The sequence below is a fragment of the Bemisia tabaci genome, chromosome 7 (genome assembly GCF_918797505.1).
Source record: "Bemisia tabaci chromosome 7, PGI_BMITA_v3".
NCBI lineage: Eukaryota > Metazoa > Arthropoda > Insecta > Hemiptera > Aleyrodidae > Bemisia > Bemisia tabaci.
Genome location: NC_092799.1, coordinates 36,464,713 through 36,488,040, shown reverse-complemented (window position 1 = coordinate 36,488,040; position 23,328 = coordinate 36,464,713). Strand labels below are relative to the sequence as shown.

Below are 23,328 nucleotides of genomic sequence, written 5' to 3'. Positions count from 1 at the left end.
TTGCCCCCCCCCCCCCTTCTCACGACGTGCCTCAAAGAGCCCGCACTGGGAAAAAAGTCGCTTGGATCTAGAGTCCAGACTCTTAAGAACATTGACAAGAAAAAATACTCTTGATTCAATCGGATATTTGCTTCAAACAAGAACCAAGCCTCTGAATTTCAGCGGATTTCCTTTTGATTCAAGCAAAAATCCGATTGAATCAAGAATATTTTTTCTTGTCATTGTTTGCAAGAGTATGGACTCTAAATCCAAGCTCACGGCGGCTACGAGAATGAGGATTTGGATCATGATTCGTAAGTTTGAAAATAGCTCGTTCATCTAGAAGATAATATGATTAATTCAGATCGCCAAAAGATAATGCAAATATAATGGGGAATGGAAATTTTGCGGAATCACAGAGCTTCTTTGAATGATTTTTACACATCGATTTATGGTCCATAGATGGCACGGTCCCTGCGAATTTTGAGTGATGAGAAATAACTTGACGGACTCTTGCGAATTTTCATTGCTGAGCTCAGAAAAAATAAAACGAAAATTCCACCACGAGTGATTTTTTGACAAAACTATTGGAATTCCCTCCCTTCGAAAATGCAAATTTCCTTAAAATTTTAGGAAGACGGATATTTTTGTACCTCAACCGATCTCAGCCTGAAAAAATAAATAGAAATGAGTAAATTATGTTCAACACAAAATTTACGTCCGATAACATGACTCAAAATTTTAAATCCAATAGGATTTGTGTTCCAACAGTTTAACATTACTGCAGATGCTGCTATCATTTTGCCAGGAAGAGGGTACACAATACACCCATGCCGAGCGATAATGAAGAATTCCTTGGAATTGACGACAAAAGCGCACAGTTTTCTTCTTCTTCTTATTCTTTTTTTTTTCGCAGAGATGTTCACAGTGTTTTAAGGCAAGTTTTACACTACTTGTTATAAATATTGAAGAACATGTTTGACGGGTTGATACACGGGTCAATCAATTTTATGAAAATTGAAATGCTTTGAAATTATCTGCTCCAGGCAGAGAGACTTTCTACTTAGAAATGCCAAGTTCGAAGTATATTTTTAAAGAACCTCATCCTCTCATCAACCTCATCAGCCCTGTCATCATTCTTCCGACGTGCGAGTCTTAAGTCGAGTTATTTTATGCAGCTTGTGATTCACCTCGTCAAATTACAAATCGATTTCCTCATTAAAGATTCTATTTTCCTCCAGCATACACTTACATGAAATCTACATGAAGAAAAATTGAGTCATACCAAAAGAGACGACACTTTGCATTTCACTCGATTTCAACACATGGGTTAGCGTTGGTTATGATTATCATTTAAATAAGAGATCTCCTTCGGATCTGGTATCAGTCCATTTCTGAGCGTTGCCAACGATATCGATATGAATAAAATTTTGCACCATGTGAATACGTTCGAAACACATAAATTATATGTATAAATGGCGCGTATCATTAATCATATTAACTAGCTTCGCCTACACACGAAACTCGATTCACTCTGTAACTACTTCGTGGCTCATGTAATAACTCAATTTCCAAATACTCCGTACTAGGCCACCAGCGCAACAGTTCTTCCTCTGCAATTTTCATAATACCTTGCCGAACAAAACGTAGGCCGTCTTAGCATTTAGCATGACTCATTTCGTCATATCTCGGCAGTGGCGATTTTGCAAATTGGTAACACTTTTTTTTCTTCATTTAAATCCATTGAAAATATCGATTTCAGGTGAGACAAGCTGCCTTACCAGGAATCGATTATTTCACATGTATTTAAATAGAGAAAAAACAGTGTTGCAAACTTGCAAGAATCACCACTGTTCCCGGAAGCAAAAACTTAACTACATTTCCACGATGCTGAATTCATCATTCGATTCTCACTCACGAATTATATTTTTCAAGGAAACTGTTAGGCATTTCCGATTGAAAATTACTCTGTTTTTCTTCTGGCTACAAAAACAATGGAAAACGCAGTTTTGGACAGATTGGATAGGCACATTCTTCTGGAAATTGATAGATTGAGACGATTTCGCAACTTGTGCGAGAAATTGCTTTCATTCGTCGAAAAAACTAAAATTCGGACCGTTTATTTTTGAAAAAGCCCACAAGCAAGAAACTTATACGGCCCCTGGAGGGGTCGTGATGGATAAGGAAAACAAAAACGCATAAGTGTTCTGTGCTTGGGCCCTTAAATTGGACGTATTTTTGCCAAACGAAACTATGTGCATTTAGAAACGAGCCCTGAGACCTATAAGAACACATCCTGTCAGGACTCACGTCATAATGCACATAGTTCCGTTTGACAGAAATACGTCCAATTAATACATTTACTACTCAGCATGTTTAATTGAAAATTTCACTGATTGTTCCTCTGCACAAAAAATAAGTAAAATTTTGGACAAAAATTACATCGTCATTTATACATTCCTGCAAGAATACAAATCACTGGGAAGAAAAGTCGCTTGAATGTAGAGTCCGGAGAACATCCAGACCCTTGATACAACGATGAACCAAGAAAAAATACTCTTTGATTCAATCTGTTTTTTGCTTGAATCAAAAGGAAATCCGCTTAAACGAAGAGACTTGCTTCTCGATTTAAGCAAAAATCTGATTGAATCAAGAGTATTTTTTCTTGTCGATGTTTTTAAGAGTCTGGACTCTAGATCCAATGTGATTTTTTTTCCCCCCCGGTGCGGTCAATTTTGCAGCCTTGGAATAGAGTTACGTCCCTTGTCTCGAAAACGGCGATTTGAACAGTATATTTTCAAGAAACCACCCACGTGCCAAAAACTCACATGCTCCCTGCGAGCCGGAACGGATGAGGGAAACAAAGGTTCAAAAAGCGCTTTACGCTCACGCTCTTTTGAAAGCGAACGAGGTTCAATTAAAAACTGACCGTGCGAGCTCCAACAAAGGCACAGGGGACCCAATCACGAGCGCGCCCGTATCGGGAGCGATATTTCCATGAGTATCTCATAACCGTCTTTTTTACGACCTTTAATTACGATCGCATCGTTTAAATTCCCGCCCGAATGCATCCGATTAGATTCAGTGGCGTGGCGTGAATAATCGATTATCGATATCTTGCCATTTGAAGCTATGGTAAAGAATCGATTACTAAGGTGTTCCCTGCGAACACCCTGATAATCGATCTTTTTTCATAGGTTCGGGTGGCGTATCAATCGATATATCGCAAAGCATGCCACGCCGCTGATTAGATTATTCGTGGGGTGCGCTCGGTACTCCTACAAATAACAATGCGCCAAAGGTTACGAACATAAATCCGACGGATCGATCCATCGAAATTGCTATCCCGGCCGAATCTCGAGGGATAATCGAGGCCGATAGACTTTGACCATTTCGATTTATCCTCGAATCGGCGGCGGATCGTAACTTTTCGAGCGCCCCCAGCGAATACTTCGTGGCCGCCCCTTCCGCCCCTCCCCCGCCTCTGCGCCTTTCGTGGAGTATTCTCAGTGGAATCCCTGCTTAGGTATTCAGCTCTACATGAGTATTGGTTAATTTCGTCTGATTCTTGACCAAGTCTGTCTGACGCGACAAGCGAAGACCCTCTGCGTACAGGGACTGAAATTGAGATGCAGAGGGAAATGAAACAAATGATGGAACTAAAGAAATTTCACTTAAAAACCAGTGCGGTGAAGAATCAATGGTTACCATTCGATATAGATGGTGAGAATTAGAGACAAAGAGACCCTCTATTGCTATCTTGGCAATGGTGGAAGTTTTTGCATTCGGGACTCCAACATCCAACTGTTGACTTACTAAGGAGGTGGATGTTGAACAACTTGTTGGGTATTTTTAATTAATTTTGGTGGCAACGCGACCGGTGATGCCGGGGTAGTGGTAGTACCGCGATTTATTAGAGTACTACCACAATTAATTGGAAATTTCCATCCACGCTGGAACTTAACCCCTACCTCTTTTCTCCCCTTGTACGGGACAGAATAAGTCGAAAATCACGAGCAAAAAGCGAAGGTACCAATTTTGAAAGGAGAGTGCTCACTTAACCACACACATAAGCTAAAAGAACTACAACACCCCTTATAAATAATAAGAACAGTAAATATCCAGTTGTAGTGTACAGTTGTAGAGGATGTAGCGCTAGCTCTATGATCGGGAGGTCCAGGTTCGATTCCCGGCCGGGCGACCCGAGTTTGATGGTCTCAAACAATGGTTGCCCTGGGACTGTGGGGACGGAGGGGGAACGGGACTTAAAAAGCGCAGGATTAGCCCTTGTGGGCTATTTGAAGTAGTAACCCCCACCTCCCCCAAAAAACCACAATTTTAAATCGTTTTTGATTTCTCACTCTCACGGAAATTACTATCGTAAGTATTACACGATGTTGTCCTTAGCTGAGCTCGACTCGAATTGAACACGAGCCCAAACCCCACAGCGCGTGCAGTCCTGAAAATTACTCCATTATGCATTATTCACTTAATCACACTCCCTCACTTAATTACTTCCTGGCATCGATTTCGTTGCCACGCCAGTTCCCAAGTTCTCGAGATGCGTTGCTGGGTGCAATGGAACCTTTTCACTGCCGTGCTAAGGAAAAACGCCGTATGAACCTTCAGGCGTTGCCAAACTTCCTTGGATAAAACACGAATTTCCTGGTAAACTTATGAATATTTTCCATCCAATTTTTCAGGGAATTATGTTCTCAATTTCACCTAAAGTTCCTGAAAATTTCAGAGGGAAATATTCATAAACTTCCTTGAAAATAAACATTTAAGAGAAGGAAATTTGGCATCATCTCAAGGTTCATACGGCGTTCTTCCTTAGCACGGCAGATTCGAGTCGTCTGCGAGGAGTGCGGTCTGGAACTCGGCTCCAGTTTCAGTATTACCTCCGCGAAACTCCTGGCAAGAGCTTGATCAAAGCCACTAAAGCCCGCTTTTGAACTTTCAATTAAACTTCGACTAATTATTCGAATTATGTGCCGCGCGGTTAATACTCCATTTCCGACTCCAGAAATTCTGGAATCTCCCGAATGAATTTCGACTCGATGATTCGCGTGGAGAGCGATAATGCTCCGACTGCAAAGTCTTGAGGTTATCCACACGATAGTGCAGACATTTCTAAGGAGATACACAAGGAAGTAAACGAACTCTAGCTTCAGGAGCTAGAACGTGAACTGAAACCAACTTTAACGGATATAAAACAAGTCACATTAAGACCAAACAGGGAAAAAGACACTCCGAGTCTAATTACCTAGTCGTAGGATGCAAACGTTGATTCAAAATTGAAATGATTATTTCAGGTATTCTTTTCAGATAGAATACTCGAAAAAAGTAAGTATACATTTAGTTGTCAAGTATGAAATGTTGTTTCATGAGGGCTCCAAACTTGAATTTGGAAATTATTTGTCCCTTTTCTTTGATTCTACGCGGCTGACTATCTTTTTTATGGATCCTCAAAGCATGCGCACGAAATACAACGTATCAATCGATAATTTTCGAACGGCCCTGTTTGGCTACATCTCGGAATCCGGCTGCCTGGAGTATTTTTATCGCCGATTGTGTTCTAGATATAAATATTCCACTTAAGGCAGTCTTACTTTGGTCATGCTTGTAACCATAAAACTCACAATGAAGGCACGTAGCCTGGAACGGACTTGGGGGATAACCCCTCCCTCCACTGAACGCAAAAGAGACGAAAATTAGGAGCCGAAAAAAAAGGGAATCAGCAGCCCAGGCTCAGCTTCAGTCATTTTTTCAATACAAATTAAAATTTTTTCAAAAACCGATTATACTTAGATGACTTACTTTTATTCTTTACACACATTGGCCATTTCGGCCGGGTCGCCCATCTTCAGGTGACTGAACTTGTACGGAAAAGTTAAAAGTTCGGCCCGAAATGGTCATTAAGCGTGAGTATAACGGCATACGGCGTTCTTCCTTAGCACGGCAGTACAGAATACTGTATCGCAGTCAAACGAAACCCTACTTGCATTGAATGTTCTCGACGACAGCCAACAATCTCCCTGTCCAATTTATCATGGCACTGCTCCTTTCGCAACCGCATTAACACGGCGTCGTTGTGCGCCACACGCATCGAAGAAGACGTCTGACGGCACGTTTGTTCGGGGTATAATGTAATGGGCAAATATTTGCACAAGTATGAATGCATCGCATTGTATAGGTGCAAGGCGTGTGCGCGCATTCCCTCTCGCAGGCCGGGTGATGTAGAAATTCAAGACCGCGGCATGGCGTGCCGCGTGAGACTAGCTTCCATTATTCTGATTATCCTCGAGCTACCTTTGGTAAACTTGAGAGAAGCACGGTCGCGGAAGGCGGTAGGGAAGCCATTCAAAAAGACTAACGAGGAAGTTAGGCTCTTGTTCTGAACAGAAACCGTATCCAGGTTTTGATAAAGTTGTCTCCTGAATATAATTGAGTGGGTGTCCTGTCCATACTGTTCGAAAATTATTTAATTATGCTGTGTAATCCTCATTCAAGGTATGACATTCGATCCGATCTCGAGCTTGTAAAGTTTTCGACACATCGGTACATTATTTGTACTGAATGAAACCACGGAAAGAATGTTGTTGAATTTAAGAATACTCATTGTTAGAAATTTTAAATGAGAATTTCTTCAGCACCGGGCAAGAGCTTAAAAAATGTCTTAGATCTGACTTCAGCTAATTGCCAGGGTACCTGGACTTTTAAGTAGGGGCAACACGAGCTCTGATGTGGCCGCATAGTTTTATCACTCTTAGACGTCACGAATGATCGAGAGAAAAATCAGGAATAATTCGCCAAGCATGCCACGAGTCGAGCCTTCAGTTTTCAGTGTAGGCAACCCAAGCTCCCACGTGCCCGAATAGTGGTATTACTCTCAGATGTCACGATTGCCTGACGAAAAAGGCAGGAATAATTCAACAAATGTCCATGACTTTACTTCCTATTTTATTTTTTATTTTCGGCGGGATTTTTTTAGGCTAGTCACTTTTGAAATCGCTCTGAAGGAAAATTCATAATCCTAAATTGCTATATTTGACGTAAACAGGGCGAGGCCCCTAATATTCTATCGGTTGGGCCTGGGTCCTCCGTGCAAGGAGTGTTTTTTACTCAGAATGAATTGCACAGAGATTTCAGCGCTTTTGGGTGTCACACATTTCTTCAATCATTTCGTCGTTTCCCCGCGAAAAAACGTAACTTCAATTCAGTGTTGCCAAAGTTCCCGCAAATTTCAATTTCACCAGGAGAATCTCGGATATTTCTAACTGCGACTGTTACTGATTTGTCTTCTGATCTCATGTAAAAATCGGAAAAATGTTGCATAAGAACTGCTCAGGTGCATTCTTGTAAAAAATTGAATGGTTCGAGTCGATTTCGCAACCTTGGAATTAAGTTACGTTTTTCCGTGAGGGAAACACAGAGGAAAGGGAACTTCTATCGTGTCCTTTGCAAAGCTCACGACGTCCACTAATAAAACAGTAAAGCAACGAGTTCATGCGACATATTTTCATGCTCGAGACGGGTTGATCCGTTGCGTCAGTCTCTCAGTGTAAACGGTTCTCTCTACACTGGTGTCGTTCCTTACCGAGCCGCCCCCCCGGCCCCCCTCCGCGCCCTTCCCCTCCCCCTCGCCGCGATTAAATTAGCTCGTCTCCTTCTGACACGCCCTGTATCTGGTGATTCGTTTCACGCCGTGATTGCTTACTTTGTCAGCCAGCTCAATATCCACGATTCCACGCTCGTAATTCTGTCGTCTGCGGAGTCCGACAGACCGGGGGGAGGGTGGTAAGGGGGGCGGGGGGTGTCCCAAGAAGTTGGAGCGAGGGAGCAGGCTGATGATTTCGACGAGCCACGACGCCGTGCATTTTTGGAATTTTCGTGTTAAAGACGTTTGATAACTTCTTCGATTGTGTGTAGCTTGGTTCATCGAGTATTTCAAAATTGGCTGCTTCAATACATAAATCAGAGTGGAAATTCGAAACTTGGTATGCGCCTTATGGCCAGGATTGAGGAACTATTTTTTGACATGAAGATAAGAACTCAATTTAGAGAAAATGTCTCTGTAGAGAGGGGATTTGATGGGTTTTTTTATGAGGATAAGGGCCGTGTGCACAATGTTAGCAACACCTAGTGGCGCGTATCAGATTTAGAATTTCTACTCTTCATAAGAACGGGTTCTCATCCGCAAATTACATCAAATATCTAATCATCTACTGGGCGAGATGAGGATCCAATTTTCCCGGGAGAATCTAGTACCGGGAAAGGGACGGTGCCCGGGAAAGTTTCCGGTGTCTGATCAAAGTATGAGTACTGTAAGCGTGTGACGTTTGTACATGTGTGAGTTTTTCCGTCTAAATTTCCCGGGAAAGTAGATTTTAACCAGAAGGTACTTTCCAAGGAACGCGAAAGTTCTTGTAAGTACGTCCATGGCCAAAGTGCGAAACCACGTTACGTACCTCCGTTTGCGACGTTATAAACTTCCTGTCATACATATTTTCTCCTTGGAAAACTAGTCGACTTAATTACTTGAAAACATTCTTGATTTTTCTCCTCTGCTAGCAGAATACTTGTTTTTCTACGAAAAAATAAACTAGGAACGACGATTTTGGAACAACGATACGTGGTTTCGCACTTCAGGCATCGATAAGTAGGTATAGACGGTCTAGTTGCTACTATCATCCTTTCATTTCATGAATTTTGGTTGGAACTTTCTCTATTTGCCCGAAGATTTATTTTCCGTTTATTTAAATTATTAATATAAACGTATTAAATTATCTCAAGTAGGTATGTGTAATTTTCGTTAGGTGATGCAGAAAACGACGAATATGTGCAGCGTAACGCACGGTTTCGGAGCAGCAGCAGCCGGTCAGGAGATCAAGGTAATATACATCGTGGTGGATCGGTAATTTAAAAGGATTCTTCTGGTCGTCTGAGAAATCCATCAATCTGATACGTGTACGCAGGTAATTTACGAAAGTACAAAAAAAGCACGGCAAAAAAAGGACATAAATCCATGGGCAGCTCAATTCAAATAGCACCATCTGCCGAATCGAATTTATTTCACGGTGGAAATGGGAAAATAAACGAGTCTCGATTAAATTTATGTCTCGGTAAAGTACGAGGACGACCAACCAACTCTCACCACACTGCGGTAAAATATGAAGCTAAAAAAAAACAGACCGAGGGACTTACTTCTTCGAAAAGAAAAAAAAATTAATTAGAATTAACTTCGCCAAAAAACCGTCCCGTTCGTCAAGTACGTGATTTGTGTCACTATCTCAGTTCCGCCCCCTTCTGAGGAGGGTTGGAGGGGGGGGGGGTGCATAAATAAAACTCAGAAAACCGATCGATTAAGCGGGGGGAGGGGAGGTTGAAAGGACGAGCGCTAAAAGAGGGAACGGGTTCATTTGATCATGTGACCGGTTTCCGAACCACAGCCGAATAAGGCAACTCCAACGGATATGGGATGCATATCTAGACGTTGAGTCTGCGAAACTTCTGTCGTGGCCATTAAAATCGTGGTAGTCAAGTTTAAGAAAATATCCCGATTATTTTTTCGAGAGCCTCCCGATGACTCTTAACTGTGATCCACAAAGATATGTATTTGCCGCAATCTGTTCTGTATGGATGACCATTAAAAAGGAGGTTGTCAACCTTCGGAAAATTCTAGATTTTTTTTCGAGACTTTGTACTTAGAACCTCAGTGAAATTCATCTGGCGAAAAGCGTCCAGCATGGCTTCTTTATACTTCGACTACACGGTCAATAATATAGGTATTTTTGTCCGCTATTCATGAACAGTGCAATACCCTCAAGCGAATATCGTATTAAAGTGATAATGCATTAACAATTAAATTGTGCAGCTAATCATTTTATAGAATATAAACTTAGGAACCTGATTTTCCACGAGTAATATAATAAGAACGCAACAAGTTCCTGAAGCATACACCTACCCAGCAATGGTTGCCTAAAAGGTTGCAGAATTGTTGCTATTTTTGCCTACGGTCACACGTAAATTTACGGCACCGATTCTGCAGCCTTTTCGGCAACTGTTGCTGGGCGGGCATGCATCATACATGGTTTTAACGAAGGCGTAAATTGGTCGAATGCACGCGGATGAGGAATGCAGACAGACAGTAATAAAGGTTGTGAGCAAGCTTGTGGAACGTGGCAAAAAAACTACCACCGTGATGTGAATGTTGCCATTTAATTGCGATTTCTACCTTCGGTACACAATCACGCACATCCCTTGCGTTGTAGTAAACGTGAATGTCATAAGGTGAGTTGAGAACACTAGAAGAAGAGGGCATTAAGAGCTTAATGAAAAAGAGGTTAATTAACCTTTAGGTCAATATAATCTTAATCTTTAAGGGGACAAAGAAGAACAATATTTTTAGAAAAACCTTTTCGGGAAAAAGCCACACAAAAAAACTTTGTAAACAATAAGTTGTCACAAAAAGCAATGTTCAGCTCCGAGTATGTGGCAAAGCTAAACATTTATTATCTTGATTTTTAAGAAGGTAAAAAGAACGATTAAAAAAAAAAAAAACTTTACAGGACAAAGTTACACAAAAAAAACTTTGTAAACAATAAGTCGTTACAAAAGGCGAATGTTAGTAGCTCCGAGTACGTGCCTAAGCTAAACTTTAAAGTCAAACAACCTCCTCTTACTTCGCCCGAATTTTGTCGGGGGTTTTGCGGTCGGCCGCAAGGTAAGGCAAGAATCTTCACTGAACTCAAGTTGACTTCGTTATTTTGCTGCTGATTAATGGTTTGTACTGTTGAGACACTAGAGAATAAGGATGACTTGACTCTGCTGTGAAAAGGCTTAACTTGCGCTTAGCTTGAGTTTAGAATATAATTTTTTCGAATTAAAATCGTAAATAAAGAGTAGGTTTTGTAACTTGCTATCGACCGTGGACAGCAAACTTCGGGCCCTGGTTTCATTATGTTATTATTGATGGAAACAGGGTGATAGATTTGGATCCAAACAATGAATTTAAAACAGCAGACGGCTAGACGGAAACATCTTACGGTTATAGACATAGGTGGAGCTAGTATGGGACGGGGGGGGGAGCCTCCCCCCTCCAGAAATCTACTTGGCCCCTCCCAAGAAATGTAAGATATTTTGGCAAATAATTGTGTGACATAATATTCACTTCCGAAAATTTAATTCGATCAATTTATTGGTATGAACAACTTAAATTTGCTCCAGATACGACTCACTTTTACAAACTCTTCAGGGGAAGCTCTCCAGATCCCCTTTTGAGACTATGGAAAAATTCCGTGAGCGTCTCATAGAATCCCAAAGTGAAGAAAAATGACTGGCCTTTCAGCACTGAAAACTTCATCGTCAATAGTACTGACCTGGAACAGAGAAAAAAACACGTCCGTAAGTATTATTGAACTTCCATGTATCAACAAGAAAAGAGAATTATTTTAAACAAAGGCTGGAGGGCATTTCCATCAAAATCAAAGCACTTGTAGAATTTTCAATAAAAAGGATGAACTTCTAATGATTTTAAATAGCTGACGCCGCAAATTCAAACTATCGCAGGCAATAAAGGCACGCCCGGGCGCACCATACATACACAGCGCCTTCAACATCGTAAGAATACTTCAAACGCTACACCTTTTCACATACATACGTTCAGATGTGCAAATTGCCTACATTGCGCCTGCTGAAAATGCACTAAGTTTTGAGGTGTATCGTATCCGCACATCGTCTACTCACTATACTACACTATAAATTATAAGTTAAGTCATTTTAAGTAGAGAGCGTGGTGCATCTTTTCGAAATCGTTGTATTGCCTTACACGATTATTTCTTCAAATGAAGAAGGTGACTAACATGCGTATTGCGTATTAATCTGGTCATACAACCAGGTTTCCCACGCAAAATAGGTCCAGGATCCAGAATTAGAGTACTTAACCAATTTTAGAAAGAGCTTGATTTTATCGGATTACGTTTGATTACAGACTGTCATGATTAAGACTAATCAAATTACACGTTATTCCAACTAAACTCATTAAAACCCAATGCACACGTCAAAAATTCCGAAATGAACTACTACATATAGGTGAGAAATTTACGGTTTTCAAGGACATACAGCCACACTTTCCGCTTGCTGAAAAACCAGAGTCTCCCTAAATTACTGTTTCCTAGCGCAAAATTTTGAATTGAAAGACTTAAACGGGGGAAAACTCTAATTTTTCACTTATGATTACATTTTGCAAAATTTTCATTCAGAGATGTCACCCTGCCTAGTGATTCATGGGAAAAAAAGGTTCTACGTTGATTACCTCATGCTCATGGGCATTAAGTGATTCGTAAGGGGGAAAAGGATTTGCGTTAAGGGTGCGTTACAGAGTTGAGGGCGGGACTAAACACGGAAAGAAGCATTACGTAATGCTCGAGCATCACATCGGCAGATCCAAGACCTCAGCAACGCAGGATGGACGAGAATGAAAGTGAAAAAAGGCTGGTGGCGACTGAGTAATAACCCCTTGGTGGTAGACAACACGCAACACTCGATCGATCCGAGCTTCGCCGAAAGGCAGATAAATTGCTGCTATCTGGAGCAGAATAAATCATTTTCAGCACACCTCTCTCATGACCGCGCCTAAGTCTTGAGCCACCGGGCGGCATCTAACAATGGCCGAATTATTTTCGGGCTACTGCAAACCGCCCACTGAATTAGCAGCAATCTCGGACAAAAGCTACGACTTTGATTTAGAGGGGTTTTGACTCGCCATCGTCGGCACTCGGATCCACGAAGTTTCATTCAACGGTTGAGTTGATTGTTGAAAACTCGGTAGTCAGTGGTCACCTCAAGCATGGTCGAGAACGCCGACAGATCGATCCGATTGTTTTACCTCCAACTCCTCGCGAACTCGGTCAAACTCTAAAACTCATGGAGACGAAACCAGTGGAGTGAATTTTCGAGTTCACTCATTAGGCTAAATAATTCATCAACCATTTGGAATTGATGCAATTTTAATATTAAATGCTGAGGCGAATTTAAAATATGTTCATGGCACAAGTCCTTTAGAAAGTTCTCTTCTCATATTGTACGAGAGAAAATGAGTCAAGAAGATTAATGGCAATGGAACAAAAAGTCGCTTCGATCTAGAGTCCGAACTCTTAAAAAATTGGACAGGAAAAAAATACTCTTGATTCAAGCAGATTTTTGCTTTTACCTGATCCTTCCAAATAATGCCAAAGGATCACCATGAATTGCATTTGCATGCTAACTTGGATCGGAAAATCATCACTGATATGAAAATTTCTAGGCATACGAATAACGTTCCACTGCGGCGAATGTTTTATCTTTTTTTCTTTTCCAGGTACCAACTTCGAAAGTCAACCGGTAAAGTCACCAGTCACCTTAGCGGTAGAAAGTTTTCCGATTAGCTAGTATTTAAAAGTCATCTCGTAAAGTCACCTTAGCAGCGGTGCCAAGAAGATAATCAGGCAAGGGATATGATATTGAAGAATGAAGATTTATTTGACAGAGCACTGGAAAAAATGGTGTGCTGTTTTAGCACCTAGGATGTCAAAAATGTGTCTGGTGGTCCTAAGATGCTGCCTTGATTGTCCACGCAATTGAATTTGCATTCACAGATTGTAAAGTTAACTGCGGGGGCAGTAAAGGCAGCATCTTGGGATCACCAGACACATTTTTGACATCCTAGATGCTAAAACAGCTTATTATTTTTTTCAGTGCGGTCGTATCAACGACAAACGCCATCCTTAAAATTTTATGTAGCGAATGTATGCTCTATTCAAGCAGCGACCACCGTACCCAATCTCAGCAATACCTGATGGCGCTTACCAGATTTTGAATTTTCATTCGAGTGTTACCACCACTTTAAGGCTCTCCTCATTTTTCACTCTTCAAGTCCTAGCAGCATATCCGCAGCATTATTTATTTTTATTTTTTTTGTCAAAGCTTCACTGACTGACACATACGAGGCCAATTTATTAAAGTGGCAAATTTCATGATGCAGGCTCGCGATACGGGGATTTTTTGCTCACGACGAGACTTTCGCAAACGTCTACCCGGGTGATGTATGACGTTCGCTTAGCATATCACGTCCCCTCACGCTTCGATTCGTCAAACTCCGGGCGAGGCGGGGAGTTTATTGATTTACCACCTGGGTCGGAATGTGCGATTGATCAGGCACTGCCACATTTTCAACAGCGGAGGTTTTATTTTTTCGAGCATGCACGGCTCCGGCTGAAACTCGATGCGGGACTGATCAACATGTGCAATGAGGATCGCGTTTTATCGGCTCCGTTTTATGGTCACTGTTGGGGGTTTTATTACTCCGAATCGCTTTTATCGTTCCCCTACTACAGTAACAGCGTAACTGCACTTCGAAATAGGCCCTATCGCCTGATGTTTGATAAATAAGATGCGTCCTTTTGCTGGGAGAGTGACGGTGTATACAGACAGTGCATCGACTCACGTCCGTTTCGAGTTTGAAGCGAATCTTTTATTTACGCGAAAGCTTTGCCCCCTGCGCGCGCTTCGGGGTTTTACTGCAATTCGCACCGGAGAGCTCTTTACTTTTTCACATCTGCGAGGAGTATAAAAAGTCCGCGGATTTATGAGCTTTCACACGTCACAACATGTACCTCACACGCGCGAAGGCCAAAATAAGACGCTTGCAGCTCTCGTGGGAGAAATTACACGTGCCTTAATTTTTAACGTGAAGGGGTTGCTATTTCAAGACAAGTGGCTTTGAATCGGATAAAATGCACGGTACGAAATTAGCGATGAACAAGCAAAGTGCATGTGTATATTGAGCGTCCTCCGGAAGGGGCTTTAATTTACTTGAGGCACTTTTTTCAATTTTTAGAGCCCTCTCTTAAAAATCCCCTGGAAGGGAAACCTAAATACTCTCACGATTCTTACAAAGTTTTGTGAGGCTGATAGGGAAAATGTCTCGAAAAAGCGTGAATCCTGCGGATATACAGCCAAATTGTTCGACATTACTACGAAAATGAAGAGGAATTAAAAAAAATTCCTCTACCCGAAAGGGAAGCGAGAAAGTAAAAATAAAATCTTCATAATGGTATTTCATACCATCGAAACCTCGTAACCACCAGTGTCACAGTATGGTAAGCATAACCAAGAAAATAAATTAGTAGTACATATATGACGAAACGAATACTTAATCTGGGAATAACCAATAGATATAAATCATATAAGAGTAACACACTATGTTTCGCTGCAGTATAACATAATCGTGATTACTTTTACAAACTATCGAACTTTCCTGATTTTGCCCCTCCTGCCTTCAATTCTTTTACGAGGGTATGATCGAGCGGTTTCTTTACCAAACTTTGCTGATTTTTGCGTAACATTTGACGAAAAATGAGTTAATTTTGAAATCGGATGCTTCCAACAGTTTCCTGGTCATGTTGCAAATGACTACATTACATTTGACTTAAATGTAAATGTAGGTGTAAAATGTTGCAAGTGAGAATTTTACGATATTGAGATGTAGTTTCGTTCTCTCCAATTTAAATTTCATCCCTCACAACGAGACAAAATCAAGACGACACTAACAGACAAGATCAGAGTTTCCAATCAAAACTGCTTTGAAATCGCTGAAAGATCGTCCCGAGTATAGTATAGTAACTATATGGGGAGAGAACGTACTTGTCGAAATATGGAGCCCTCAGGGCCCAAAAGGACCATCTAATACACAAAATTTCCTTGTCAATCTTTAGATTCCAACATCAAAACAAGATGACCAAAAATGTTCATGAATGATAGGTCTCCCGCAAAAATGAGTTTAATGCAACAAATAAAGCAAATACGTGCTTTACAAACGACGGGTCGTAACAATTGTTCAGTGAGAAAAAAAAAAAAACTCTGACCGTGGAAGTCGTGCTTTTACGGGCTATACGGACATGCCGTCCGCGTTCTGGGCTCAGAGGCCGAAAGTTCCGGGAGTAGCAACCGGAGCAATCGAAGTCTACGACTCCGGAACCCGAAACTTTCGTCCTTTGAGCCCGGAACGGACGGTATGCCTGTACATTTTTTTCAGTGGAATAATAAATCACTCTTGACATTTTGAATTCATGGAGTGGCTCCCCTTTTGGGCCCTAAAAGCTGATCTAACCTCAAAATTCTTCTCCTTCTTATTATTCACCTCAAAATTATCGACTTGTCCGTACACTGTCCCCATTTGGGCACTCAAGTCCCAAGCGCACGATTTCCCAACAGATGCATATTACCGCAATCTCACGACTACCGACACGAATCAAATCGGGTTAGTTTCATAAACGACATCCTACATACGAGGGGGCGGACTACGGAGGCACCCTGAACTTTGATCCGTGGCTACGCGGGGACGCGGGGGACACGGGGACAATGGTAGCGCGGGGAGATCTGCGGCGGCGAGGGCACTGGCACTGCACCGACGCACAATGGATCGAGTCAATGGGAGACCTCGGACAAAATTTGGAAACTTCAAAAGCTTACAACTCCGTTTATACTAAACTTTGAGATTCTAAAAGGGGTTTCATTGGTTTCCCAGTGAAATTTTCTTCCAGGAGCACCCCTTGAAATTTAAAATGTGACGAAGTAAACATCAAAATTTGCAGTTTCAGTCCGAAATCTCATGTCCGACCTCTCCAATTGACTCGATCCACTGTGCGACGGCGGGGGTTGCGGTGGCGGAGTCGGTTTTACGACGGCGACGCGGGCAGCGAATCCGCTTTTAACGATTCGCTTCCTCGCAATTAAACGCGTCTGCTCTTTAATTAAATCATAGCCGGGCCCCGGCACGGACAACGCGGACGGCTGGCGACGTCGCGTCGCGGCGCGGTGCGCCGGCGTGCAGCCGCACGCCGTCCACCACTTTCGCTTTTGAGACGAGGAAAAGAGTTGAAAACGGAGCCTTTGACCGGGCCTGGAATTCGCGGGAGGTGAGAGTGCCAGTGTGCTTGTCTGGGTCACCCACCACTCCACCAGGTATCGCTTTCGAACCAGGAAAATCCACGAAAAGAAACTCGATCGGACTTAAATATAAACTATCGTGATGTCCTCAACGAGAGACGTGAAACTCTTCTGCGGGCTGATTATTGAAATGTATAGACAAAGCTATAGACAAAGAAAACATAAAGAGTATGAAGCGATCCTATTGGTTGAAATGGGTGGTTCTCATAGACTAGGGGGTAAATGATGGACTAAGTATCGGGTTCCTTGTGAGTTGCCGTTAGTTAGTCTATTACCTACGTCCTTTGTCCATTGAAACCACCCGCTTCCACCAATAGGAACCCTCCATATCCTTTTTATCTTCTTTGTCTATTGCTTTGTCTATCAATTTCAACAATCAGGCCCGCTGGAGGACTCGTCTCCGCGGGATATTCCGCGGGATTACACGGAAAAAAAAAAGAATTGCTGATTCAACAATTCATTGCTAAAAACAGTGAGTGCAATGTTTCAACGCAGATTTTACAACAAAAAAATGCTACTTTAGCCACATTGTAAACTAATTTAACCACGGGGGTGGTTAAAGTAGCATTTTTTTGTTGTAAAATCTGCGTTGAAACATTGCACTCACTGTTTTTAGCAATGAATTGTTGAATCAGCAATTCTTTTTTTTTTCCGTGTAGTTGCAACGCTTAGCGCCGATCGACTTTATTGCGGAACGGGATCCTGAGGAAAAATAAAACCCGGTTGGACGTATTTATGCGGAAAGGAAATATGCACACATGAATTAAATAATCAGGAACTATGAATCATGCAAGTCATCGTCATTTCCCCACGAAATAACGTAACTGCATTTCAGTGTTGCCAAATTTACCCTCGCATAGTGCCGATTTAACAGGAGAATCTTGGGCATTACCAAACTGAAATGTTCGCCGATTTTTCTTCTCATCTCAAGCAAAAATCAGACTTTTGAACGAAAATTGCACAGGTACAATCTTCTGAAACATTGAATTGTTTAGGTCAATTTGGCAACCTTGGGATGGAGTTACGTTTCTTTGTCAGGGAAACGACGATATTTTCAATAAATGTCATTCAGTCGTACACACAGTTCTTTTAACCATAAATACACCAAGTTGATAATACTTACGTGACGAAGGTACCAGGCACCCAAGATTCACGCGAGTTATACGTTATTATTTTTTTTGCATCTACGGAGTTGAAAATGGTCGGATTAATCCTGAATCAGCCTAACTGTATACTTAAATTTTCATAATTTTCTCTCGTGTTACATTCTTTCAGCAAGAAACTAAGGAACAAAACACTTCGAAACGTTGATGTTTCTCTCGATCAGTTTTCTTCTATAAAAAAAATAGGCTTGAGCAGAATCAGGAAACGAGATAATCAGGATATCGTGATTCAATCCGCCCAAAAGTTGTTCAATAAGTGTTGTTGAATCATTTGCACGACTAGCTGAGGTGATGCATAGCGGAGAGGAAAATCGAGACACCTTCAATCCTTTGCTTATGCAATGCAGACAACCGTTGAGCATCTATAGTTGCATCCAAGCGCCGTTGTAAACGACGATGTGTTTCTACGCTTATAAAGGGGGCGGGCTCCGACCACTAGACCCGGAACTTTCAGCCCCTGGCCGCGGAACGAAGACGGTACATTTATAAAGCCCACAACGGCCGCACTGAAAAAAAAAACTCGGTGTATTTACTAAGAAAAGGTTAAAATTACCAAGAATTCAGGGTTCTATTTGATCCCAGTTTTTTCTTGATAAAATTACCATCTATGGGAATTGGTAATTTTACCGAGAAATCTCGGTAAAATGATTGAACTTTCTTGGTAATTTTACGGGACCTTGGTAAAAACGCCAACATTTTTTATCGACTGTGGTTGAATTACCGAGATAAAATGGCAAAGTTACCCGGAATGGATTACCAATAAAAGTGGTATTCTTACCTGAAAAAAAAACAGTAAAAATACCGATTTTTAGGTAAGCTTACCAGCCTGTCTTGGTAAAATTACCAATAATTGGTAAAAAAAAGTGAGATGGTAAAGGTACCAACGGACCTCGGTAAAAACGCTGAGAATTTTTTTTCAGTGCGGAGTTTTTTTCCCAGTGCGCGTATATAAAAACGAATATATCAATGCGGCTTGTAGGCAACGCAACATCCGACAACCTCGCGTGTTGAGACATCCTACGGGGGCATCTACGTTGCACTTTCATGCGATTTAAATGTCATTTGCCCGACCCCTCGCTCTATTTCCACCAAAGCGTGGCCTTGCGCGTCTCGCCGGAGACTGCGAGGCGGAGACGGAGGCTTTTCATTTTTATCGGCGCCCGGTAACGACCTCTGAGTTTAAAGCGACCGGGTTTACGGCCCGGTAATTTCCCAGACTAACTATGCAAAAACGCGAGACGGAAAGCCCGAAATGAGACACACGTTCAAAATAATCTCGCGAGAGGAAACATTTAGATCATTCCTAAAATGAACGAGGGTTTTCCTGGGAAACCGAGCCGTCGGTATGGAAAACCTCGGTATAATCAGCCAAAGTGGAAAGAACACGGAAAAAAAAAAGAATTGCTGATTCAGCAATTCAATTGCTATAAGCAGTGAGTGCAATGTTTCAATGTAGATTTTACAACACAAAAATGCTACTTTAACCACCCCCGTGGTTAAATTAGTTTACAATGTGGTTAAAGTAGCATTTTTGTGGTTAAATTAGTTTACAATGTGGTTAAAGTAGCATTTTTGTGTTGTAAAATCTACATTGAAATATTGCACTCACTGCTTTTAGCAATTGAATTGCAGAATCAGCAATTCTTTTTTTTTCCGTGAACCGTCGTGCAACAGAACTAATTGAGACGTTGGGTGCAAAAAGGGCATTTCTTGGTTGCGGTATTTCAGAATGTCCTGTGCTGATTTTTATTTTAGGGAGGAAAGAAACCATAGGGTCAATTTTCTGAAATTTTACATTTTCAGCACTGTGCAAAATCATAAAGAATATTCAGTAAAAGTTACAAAAAATTATATTCAGTTGCTTCAATTATAATGGATGAAACGTTAGCTGAGATTTTGAGACACTGCAATCAAGAAATGCCCTTTTTGCACCCAGCGCTTTTATTTCCGCTTAAATTCACTTCATGTTTCGTCAAAGTTTTTTTTTTTTTTTTTTAAATTTGAGAAACATACGGTCTGGTTGGATTTCTGGAATTACTGCGGGAGAGTAGTGAAGATAGATTTTTGAACTGCATACATGCAGAACTCTCTGCCCATAGAACAGGCTAGAATGGAAATGGAACGGAATAGAATGGAATAGCATAAAATAGTTTACAATAATATCTTAAATCATAATATCCACAAGATGCTGAAATATGTTCCAACAGTTCATGGAGGGAGGAGGAGGAGGCGATTTTTCCCCCTCTGTTCTGCACATTGTTATAAAAATCCGTCTGAGTACACTGTTTCAGAGGCGGATCCAGCAATTTGGCAACGCCGGATTCTCTCCATTTAAACCTATGTTAAATAATCGATTCTTGCCGGAGCACCTGGCCCCTTCGGCGATCGATACATTTCCATAGGTTTAAATGGAGAAAAACAATGTTGCCAATTTGCTGGATCCGCCGATGCACTGTTTCATTACGCATAACTGCAACCATATCATTAGAGACAGTCGCATACAGAAAATACCTTAGACGGAGATTAGGTACATCAGAATATTTAGCTACGCTCGAACTTCTACAGGAGCTTTAAGAGGTGAATCGAAATTCCGAAGTGGATATACAAACATTGCTGAAAATAATTAAATTGTCAATTACTTGGAAATTACTGAGCGTTAGGGGGGGGGGGGGGGGTATTCCTGCAATGAGAGATTTGAAGAGCATCGTATCACACATTTTGACGTGTATTGGTGCTTCGGTGCATTCATGCATTTTAAACATTCTCGACTTATACGGTCTATTTTTATTGAGATAGGTATTGAGATAGCTTAAATGAAGTCAATTGTGTTTACGTTGTAATTTTAACATCATAAATGAAAATGCACAAAAAGAAAGTGACCGTATAGCGGGTAAAACGCCGTAAAAATGAAAATGATACGACGCAAAATTAAACGCTCGCCCAAGATCTAAGGTAAACTCGCATTTGAAAATGTTAAGTAAACGTCACCTTGAAACTCATGCTTCAGTTTCATTTACCGCGGGGGCGAAAAGAGAAATTTGCATTCTGAAAAGTTTCCTCCATAGAAAAGTTACAAAACTTACGTTCAGCTTCCGTTCTTCGGGCGTTCCTTCATTAATATTTGTCTTAGAATATATGAAAGAATAGCAAAGTTGTCGGTTATGGGTCTGAGTGATGTACAGGAAAATAAACCTTGTCGGGGGTGAGGCCTGAAAGGGATTTACCTTAATTAAAAAAAACCCTTTTCAGTAATGTCTCCGAATCGTAACTGAAAGTTTCGTACGTGTTAGATTCCAGTGTATCTTAAATTGACGAGACTGGGGCAGGAACATTTATCTACTTGAGCATAACTATGAGTATTAAACATATTTTCATCGAGCGAGAACTGTTTTAGTTTGCAAAAATTTATCCACAAAAACTCGGATGATCACTCATTCTTTTCAAAATTTCGGCAGAATCATTATTCTCAAATCAGAAAGTTGGACAGATGATCCTGCATAGTTTAAAAACATTTAGTGAAATCGAGAAAGGAACATTAATTTGTGATACTATGATAAGATGACGTATTTTGAACATTTCATTAGTATTTCTCACACGAATTATTTATGTGAGAGAGAAACAAATATCTGCGTTAAGTCTACGCAGTGCATTCATGTGAGATAAAAGAGAAATTCTGATGCTCATTGGTGTCGTCAGAGGTACAATTGGGATGGAATTTCGTCATCTTTTTCCGATCGATGATGCGCTAGAAAAAGGAAAAGACTTTTTTGGAGAAGTTAGAATCGGCCACTTACATTCCGTTAAAAATAAAAAAAACTTCCTGTTCAGTTTTATCATCTTCTCTTGAAAAAATATATGAGGTAAAGGCTCTAGCGTGAATTCTGAGTACTTTTTTCGCCTTCCGAGAACCTTGTGAATTTTTCAATTCAGCAGAGCTACGAAAACTCCAAGAAAGAAAAGTCGTTTTGGTTCTCTTGTGAACTTTGTTTGGACACAAACCGCTCTAAACTTTAATTATATGAAATAAACATAGGTGAAGGAGAGGAAATTTCCTACTTCCTTCAAATATTTAACAAAAGGTACAAAAAGTACTTTACAGGAGAGAAAGACTGCATGAGCAGGAATTCTACTTCCGCCTCTGGGGACGCTATTCTGTGGTACATACAATGAAACGAAAATCAATTACCAGGCTCGAGCCTGAGAATACCTGGCCGGGCTGAAACCTGGGTCTGCCAGATTTAAAACACAATTTGAGCGTTCTGTATAAAGGTAGAATTTTTCCGTGCATTTCCCAACATTCAGTCTGCAAGCAAGGGTTCCAGCTGAAAGTTGTGTAGCGTCGCATTCTTCGCCCGAGTTTCCACCAAATCGAACAAGAAATGCACGCTCCACAAATTATTCACGGGCCTGGGACTTGCAGTTGGCTGGCGAGCGCTGATTTGGGCTATTCCGCGACTGCAAAAAGCTTAACGCCACTGCGATTCTGTTTGTGCCGTCCCTCTATTCTGCTCCTATGGAATCAGCTTCCGCTTTTCAAGTCCCTTTGATCCGTTCTGAGTGGGGAACGGATCAACTCTGTTACGGCGGCTCCTCTGTTGATGGTTGTGAAAATTCGGCTTCCTAATACTTCAAACGGCATCGATTATAGATTCATCTCGTCGAGGGCGGTAACTCAAACTCGGTATCCGAAGGGAAATACAAAACCGAATAAATAATTACTGACAGAGAAATCTCGGGGATTAGAGACGCTACATCGACCGCGAAACTGCAAAAATGCCATCTCGCTGCAGACATCCTGTCATAATTTATTTTTAAATTTATGTATACCAATGAAAATGCTTAAAAAATGTGTCGCCTTGAAAAATTTTCATCAGGGTGTCTACTAAAACAGGCTGGCCAAAAAGCAGTACATTGACAGTGCTTTTTCAGTGCTTTCTCAAAAATTCATCAAATTCAGGTCCTCCTCAACAGGAAATTGAGTACTTTTTCAGTGCCTTAATTTGACGAAATTCGAAAAATTTCAAAAATTTGAATTTCTCGCTCAGAAATGAAAATAATTCCGGACCTCCTTGCGAAATTTTCGCACTTTTTATACACTTCCAGGCCGCCCTTAAAAAATCAGTACTGTTTCCGGACTTGCAGAAACCCTAGCAAAGCGCGAAGTGAAAGCGCTAAAAGTTGCAGTAGCCGAAAAGGT

At 41.2% G+C, this 23,328-nt stretch overlaps 1 protein-coding gene across 8 annotated transcripts in view; it reads right to left on the bottom strand.

Moving 5' to 3' along the window:
* Positions 1–23,328, bottom strand: part of LOC109032066 (uncharacterized) — a 296,669-nt gene that overhangs the window by 212,333 nt on the left and 61,008 nt on the right. For 4 of the 8 annotated variants that reach the window (XM_072302695.1, XM_072302694.1, XM_072302688.1 and 1 more), the window contains one exon: positions 11,220–11,360. The exons of the other annotated variants lie outside the window; for them this stretch is intronic. Coding sequence is in view for 1 of the 4 variants with exons in the window: in XM_072302694.1 (XP_072158795.1) it covers positions 11,222–11,360 (139 nt within the window). In the remaining 3 variants the exon portion in view is untranslated. The remainder of the gene's footprint in view (positions 1–11,219; positions 11,361–23,328) is intronic. 8 annotated transcript variants of the gene reach the window in all.